The following is a 7,954-nucleotide window of genomic DNA, read 5'->3' as shown; positions in this document are numbered from 1 at the left end:
TTCCTGCAGTGGGACCCATTTTCATCCTTGTGACTGTCTCTGAGTCTTTTCAAATTCATTTTTAACATTTCATCAGTAAACCCTGTTTAAATTCATTTCAAACTTGCATCTGAGTCAGTGTCAGAGTCAATTTGAGTCTGTTTAGGTCATTTTTTTTTAGCCCTAGGGGCATTTTGGTCATTTCACATAAAATTTTGGCATGGGGAGGTTACTTTGAAGTACCTCATTTAAGCCATTGGTTCGTTTTAGTCCGTTTTGTCAGTTTTATTTTTTGTTTCACTTTACGTTTGGTCAAATTTTGTTTTTTATTCAAAATTTTATTTTTAATTGCATTTTGGTCCCTCAATTGAGGTCCCAAAATTGCATTTTTGTCCAAACTGTTTTTTTATTTGTTTCATTCCAAGTTTTTTTAATTTTGCAGTCCAGTCCTTGTCATTTTCACAATTTGCAGATTGGTCCTTAAATAAAAATAGCAAGCAGCGCCCAAGTGAGCAAGTCCAGGATACGTGTCAGTTCTCCATTGGCCAAACAGTACACTTGTCAGCTATAAGAGCAACACAGTGGCATTGATTTTCACACGTTTTTCCATTCATCAAGTGCCAACTCATAAACACAGAGTCACACTCTCTCTTGTCAGTTACAAATCAAAACAGAAAAAGCTTCAACATTCATCAATGGCGTAAACCTAACCTTTTCCAGAAACAGAAACTACACAAATTCAAGCTATTTTTCATGGATTCTCAGTGATTCTTTGAAGAATCATCATCATTGAATCAGTATCTTCGCAATTCAAGGTGCGAATTCGCCAAAGGCAAACTCCAGCACCGATCACGAAGATACAGTGAGGAAGACGAAGAAGAAAGAAAGATAATGAAGGTTTAAACCGGCGAAGAAGACGATAAAGCAAGAAACCAGCAGGAACACCGGTTTATTTCCGGATTCAAAGCCAAATCACGTAGCATCAGAGATTGAAGTTTTCCAAAGAATTTCTCCATTAAAGGTTTCAACCAAAACCTTAGGTAAAACTCATAATCTTTTTCAAAAGCAATATCACTGTTAAACCTAAAAATCACGCAAGCAAAACAGATCCAAAATTTCCAGAATTCAAAGCCAAAACCGTAACCGTAAACACAAAACCTAGATCCATAAGGATCTAAGTTTTGAAAGCAAGAACAAACATCAAAGAGGTGTTAAACAACGAAATGATGTAGATCTTCAAGGATCTAAACGTTATCTTTCAAAAAATCAAAATCAAATTCAAAGCCGTACGGCAAATTTCCAGATCTACATCGTTTCGACTTGAATTTGAAAAAACAACTGCTGGATTCGTGTTTAGGGTTAAAGGACGAATCAAATGAAGTAAGAATCTTTGAAATCTGGAAATTTAGGTCACCGGAAACTGCATGAACTCGCCGGAGAAGATGAAGTTTCCGGCGGACCTTCAAGGTCTCCGCCGTAGCTTCATCCTCGCCGGCGGCGAGGTTAGTGAGAGGTGAGAGATGAGAGAAGAGAGAAGAGTTAGAGAGAGAATGAGAGCAGCAAAATGAAATAAACCGGAGCTCCTTCCTTTTTATAAGCCAGCGAACCGGACCGGTCCAGTCCGGTCCATTCCCCTTTGATTCCTGGCCGTTTGATCTAGGGTTTCAGAATCCTGGATCAATCGTATGGTTCCTGTGCAACCGGATCTTCTAGTGTATTGGGCCTTTGGTTTGGGCTTTGTTCTTTTACGTTTTTGTTTGTTTTCCTGCTATTTGCACCATATTTCTTTGCTGTTTGAACCCCTGCATGCTTAAAATTTTCTCCAAAAAATCTCCAAAAATTATCACATGTTTCTTGATATTTTCTTAGTGTTTTTATGACATTTTTGAACATTAAGGATCTATGAAATTTTTGTATAATTAATTCATAGCATTTTAATTCTCTTTGAATTATTTGTTATGAATTCTTCTTCACACATTTGTCCTTGATGTGAGAATATGTGATAAAAGCTACTTGATGTGTTAATATGAGAGATTTGTGCCTATAATTTCATGTTGATTTGCTGTTTTGATTTGGTTCATGAGTGCTTAATTTTATGAACAATATATGCATATTTTGAAAGATATAAGATGCCAAGTTTGTTCTAGAAAATATGGCATGAGACCATGCTTGCATGCTTCCAATAATTCCATGCTATAACTTGAGATAAAGAAAACACTTTCAAAATTTGTTAAAGCATGAGAATTAGAGGCCAAGAGTGCTTTAGGTTTCATACCTAAGTTTTTAGGGTTTAATGTCATTTTGTTAACTTTTTGTGCCATCTTGCATGCTTTTATTTCTTAGTACTTGTTATGTTTTTTCTTTTCACTAACAAGTTTATTTCCATATTTCATGCATCTCATTTAGCACCCCCTCCACCTTCTTTAGCCTGGCATTAATTTTTACAAGTTTTAATTCATTTTAGAGATGTAATTTGTCATCATTGTTTTGTAGCTTGGCAAAGGGGCCATAGAATGTATTTAGGCAATTTTTGTAATATGGACTATGGACACTATGACGCACCGACACGCACACACTCACTTTAGATGTATGCATAGGATTGTATGGTTAGATAAGCGCTTAGGTTTCAAACACTTAGAGAAAATCCATCTTTTTTCAAAAAAAAAACAATTGAACTTCACTTCAAAAATTTTCATAATAAGTATGAAGTCAACACTTCATTTTTTCCCTTTCTTTTTTCTTAAGAAAAATTCAATTCATCTTAACCATTTAGACTTTCTTTCTAATCACTAATCAAACCTCACTTTTTTGCTAAATCTAATGCTCATGAAGCCTCCCAATCTCCTTCTTCAAAACCATTTTCAAAACTTAAAATCAAACAATTAAAACAAAAACAAGTTTTTTAGCAAGAACTACGAACGGTTTTGATCCCTTAAAAGGGTACGTAGGCAATGAGTCAAAACTCATCCAAGCCGAAATAAAATTAAATTCTACTTCTTCTCACCCCCATTCTTAACTAAATAAACCTCCCATTTTCAAAAGTAAGTAAAAATAAGTGTGAATATAGACTTAGGAAAACGGCTCCTATAGAGGACTATAGTTACTCCGGGTGCCTAACACCTTCCCGTAGTAAAACCGACCCCCGAACTTAGAATCTAAGGGTTTTTTCTCAATTTTGCCCTTCCCAAGAAAAAATAGAGAATATCAACGGTCAAAAGGTTCAAGTCCAATTAATGGCTTGGCACCCAAAAACCATGATAACAGTCAACAAGGTGTGACCTTTCATCTTCCAAGATGAAAACTCGATTTAAACAATATTTTAGTCAAGTTACTTGTTCATCGGTTATATATTCATCCTAGTTTGACTTATAGACTAGTCTAATTAACTATAGTAAGACTTAGCTTACAACCCAAGCTATCTACGGTTTTGGTCAACAAGGTGTGACCTTTCGTCTTCCAGGATGTAAACTTTATTTAAACATTATTTTAGTCAAGTTATTTGTTCATTGATTATATATTTGATGTAGTATTTTTGCATCAAACAATAGTAAGTATTTATATCGTCTCCTTAGGGACTAGTGCGATATCACAGACCGTTCGACACTAAATATCATTCTAAGTTAAAATATAATTTGTTGTTTGTTTTAGTAACTAAATTGCTAATAATAAAATTGAGATTAATAAGGCGTGAAACTTGTTAGGATTAGAGTTCCTTGATCAAGCGTCACACGTAACCTAATGACCATACGTGTCCCTCGACAACACCATTCGTGTCCAAACAATATTGTGAAATCAATTGTATTATTTAATCGTCGATGTCTCAAACTATTGAATGATTCAAGAGTCGGTCTTATCGTTCAATAAATGATTTCTCAATCTATTGAATGATAAGAAAGCTTTAAGTTTGGATACAAAAGGTGATTATCAAAACATCAATTCCATGTCTAGAACTTATGTTTTGATAGATGATTATTCTAAACAGAGATTCAAAAGTATTTCTCAATCACAATTAAATCAAACATAAGCATTAAAGTGCAAGAATAACATCAATTTCAAATCAAATGCTAGAATCATATATTTATAGATCAAAAGATTACATGTTAAGCTAGGATCAAGTACCTCTAATCCCAACAAAGGAGATTTAACTACTCATTGTCATGGAAGCCTTGCAAGAAATAATTGAAAGAGAAGAATGCATTAATAACTTGTGATCTCTCAACAAAATGAGGAAGAATCCACTTTCTATCACTCTCACTCTATTAGAACAAGCCCTATTTCTCTCTCTAAAAATATTCATCCTATTTTTTACATATACATTATTCTAATTAACTATAGTAAGACTTAGCTTACAACCCAAGCTATCTACGGTTGTGGTCAACAAGGTGTGGCCTTTCGTCTTCCATGCTGAAAACTCGATTTAAACATTATTTTAGTCAAATTACTTGTTCATTGGTTATATATTCATCCTACTTTGACTTTATACACTACTCTAATTAACTATAGTAAGACTTAACTTACACACCAAGCTATCTAAGGTTGTGGTCAACAAGGTGTGACCTTTCGTCTTCCAGGATGAAAACTCGATTTAAACATTATTTTAGTCAAGTTACTTGTTCATTGATTATATATTCATCATACTTTGACTTATACACTAATCTAATTATCTATAGTACGACTTAGCTTACAAACCAAGCTATCTATGACTTTGGTCAACAAGGTGTGACATTTCGTCTTCCAAGCTTAGTGTACATGAACCAATATAAATTAAATTTTATACTAAGATATGTGTACGTGAACCAATATATATTAAATTACTTTATGTTAAAACCATGGATTTGGAATCATTATTGCTATAAATGTGTTTGCTTACTATTTAAAGTATTTTTTAGAATGACCGATAAAAAGACTGTCATGTGTCAAATTTTGCTCCGCAATGTTTGTTTCATTCTTCTTCATAAAGAGAGACCACAAACTGAGATCAAGACATCCTAAAACTTAGCAGATGAAGAACTAGCAATGTTTCCTTTTTCTTCATAAATTCAATTCAACGTCACAACAATGTTTCATTATTCAACAAAATGTTTTTGAGGTACTGTGTTGTTCCTGTTTCTCTTTTTCTTCCCAAAAATTTTCATCCTTTTCAATTTCTAAACAACACTCATTTCTATTTCATTCCTTCTTTTTCCTTATCCTCTTCTTCAACTTCAACCAATGATGTTGAAAATGCTGTTTCCATGTTCAATCACTTGCTCCATAAGAATTCCACTCCACCTGACATCGAATTCGGTAAGATTTTAGGTTCTCTTGTCAAATCCAAACATTACCACAACGTTGTTTCCCTTTCTCAAAAAATGGAATTTGAGGGAATCAAACTTGACTTAGTCAATTGCAGCATCCTCATCAATTCTTTCTGTCAATTGGGTCACATCCCTTTTGCTTTTTCTGTTTTGGCAAAGATTCTCAAAAACGGTTACGAGCCAGATACCATAACCTTCACTACACTCATCAAGGGTCTTTGTCTCAAAGGTGACATCCATCAAGCATTGCACTTTCATGATAAGGTTATTGCGATGGGATTTCATTTGGACCAAGTTAGTTATGGAACCTTGATTAATGGCTTGTGTAAAGTTGGTGAAACAAGAGCAGCCCTTGAATTGCTCCGACGGGTTGATGGAAAATTGGTTCAGCTTGATGCGGTAATGTACAGTTCGATTATTGATAGCATGTGTAAAGATAAACATGTTAATGATGCTTTTGATTTATATTCTGAAATGGCTGCAAAGAGAATTTCTCCTAATGTTGTCACTTATAGTGCTTTAATTAGTGGATTTTGCATTGTTGGTAAATTGAAAGATGCAATTGATTTGTTTAATAAAATGATATTGGAAAACATCAATCCAAATGTGTATACCTTTAGTATATTGGTTGATGGATTTTGTAAGGAAGGAAGGGTGAAAGAAGCTAAAAATGTGTTAGCTATGATGATGAAACAAGGCATTAAACCTGATGTTGTTACTTACAGCTCTTTAATGGATGGATATTGTCTGGTAAATGAAGTGAACAAGGCCGAGAGTATATTCAACACTATGTCTCATAGGGGAGTGACTGCTAATGTTCAGAGCTACAGTATCATGATTAATGGATTTTGTAAGATTAAAATGGTGGATGAAGCCATGAAACTTTTCAAAGAAATGCATCACAAACAAATTTTTCCTGATGTGATAACTTATAGTGCCCTTATCGATGGATTGTGCAAATCTGGAAGAATATCATATGCTTTGGAACTTGTCGATGAGATGCATGATCGAGGGCAACAACCTGATATAATTACCTACAATTCTATATTGGATGCTTTATGCAAAAAACATCATGTTGACAAAGCAATTGCATTATTAACAAAATTGAAAGGCCAAGGTATTCGACCAGATATGAACACATACACTATTCTTGTCAAGGGATTGTGCCGAAGTGGAAAATTGGAGGATGCACGAAAAGTTTTTGAAGATCTTTTGGTCAAAGGCTACAATCTTGATGTCTATGCATATACCGTTATGATCCAAGGGTTTTGTGACAAGGGCTTGTTTGACGAAGCGTTGGCCTTGCTGTCAAAAATGGAAGAGAATGGATGCATTCCAGATGCTAAAACTTATGAAATAATTATCCTTTCTCTGTTCGAAAAAGATGAAAATGATATGGCAGAGAAACTTCTTCGTGAAATGATCATGCGAGGTCTATTGTAAGATTGAAACTATTTGATAGCATCATTTCATTTTATGTACTTGCCTCTACTGGTGGAAAAGAAACATTTTTTTATTGTTTTTGTTAACTGTGTTTACCAAAACCTTTATACTTCTTGTATATCTTCCATTTTGATTTCTCTATATGATATTGTCTTACCTCATTGAGAGTTCCATCAATCAATGATGAAAGTTGTGCACCGTCTTATCTGAAGATTTGGATGTTAGTATACCTTTCTGCTTTGAATTACATTTATTTATTTATCTTGAGTGAAACATTGAATGATCTGAACTATTATATAGACTAATTTCGATGAAAGGGTTGCCTTAACAGATGATTTCAACTTAAATATGCCTTGGAAGAAGTATTGAGAGCTAGAAAGGTCATGAAATATAGTTGTCCCCGCAGAATTTGTTATGCTGCATAATTCTAATTTTTCCAGTAGTGAGACAGAATTTCTTAAGTTCATTTTGCGCACAAATGAACTTAGAGAAGTAATACAATGACCGGAACTCTCTCTTCTCTCTCCTCAAACACTCCTTTCCAGTGACTTGGCTCTTCTCCGGCGGGGTATCCTCCTCGTTTTCACTTGGTAACATCTCATTTTTCTGCTGTTTCTGTCCAATTGATTAGATTCATCACTCTTCTGGTGATTTTCTTCTTCGTTTCTCTGAAGTCTCTTCTCTCCGGTCGTAGCTGTTTTCACTCCGTTTTTGTCAGATCTGTTCTTTTATGGCTCCAATTATGCTTCCTCTTTTCTTCAAAGATAGTTCTGGTAGGCCTTATTGGTTACCTTCATTTCTCTGTTTCTAAGAGTCATTGAGCTTGACAAGCTTTTAAACAGAAAAATTGAAGAACCAGGTTTTGATATTTCTGATGAAGGAAAAGCAGTGGTTGCTGCTGCTATTGAATTGTTTCATAATCAAGTCATGCAATAGTTTCTTTTTCCAGGGTGACGGTTCTTTGTGCTGCCATTCATTAGTTGTTATAAGAAATTAAGTTTGGCGATTTTGCTAGCGATATTATTATAATATCTGGAATGTATATGTACAATATCTTTTTTTTTTTGTGTTAAATACGACATTGTGAAGAATTTAATATCTTGACATTGTGAAGAATTTAATATCTAATGGAAAATTTCACACATGGTGGCTAAAATAGTTGTGCAAGCATCATTATTACTATCATGGGAGAAGGGCCAAATTCACACGGGAACTTTGTGTTGGATGATACTCTG

General features: G+C 34.4%; 1 protein-coding gene across 1 annotated transcript; it reads left to right on the top strand.

The window, feature by feature from the left end:
• Window positions 1-5,057: 5,057 nt before the first annotated feature.
• LOC120576114 (pentatricopeptide repeat-containing protein At1g12300, mitochondrial) lies at window positions 5,058-6,773 on the top strand. The gene has a single exon (XM_039827109.1). It carries the CDS (start codon window positions 5,058-5,060, stop codon window positions 6,717-6,719), a length of 1,662 nt encoding a protein of 553 aa, XP_039683043.1. The 3' UTR covers window positions 6,720-6,773.
• The last annotated feature ends 1,181 nt before the right edge of the window (window positions 6,774-7,954 follow it).

This window comes from Medicago truncatula, chromosome 6 (genome assembly GCF_003473485.1).
Source record: "Medicago truncatula cultivar Jemalong A17 chromosome 6, MtrunA17r5.0-ANR, whole genome shotgun sequence".
NCBI lineage: Eukaryota > Viridiplantae > Streptophyta > Magnoliopsida > Fabales > Fabaceae > Medicago > Medicago truncatula.
This window is presented reverse-complemented; position numbering and strand designations above follow the sequence as displayed.

What these genes read in the sequence shown, in the direction of transcription:
- LOC120576114 (XM_039827109.1), top strand. Translation starts at nt 5,058, where the DNA reads ATGTTTTTGAGGTACTGTGTTGTTCCTGTTTCTCTTTTTCTTCCCAAA.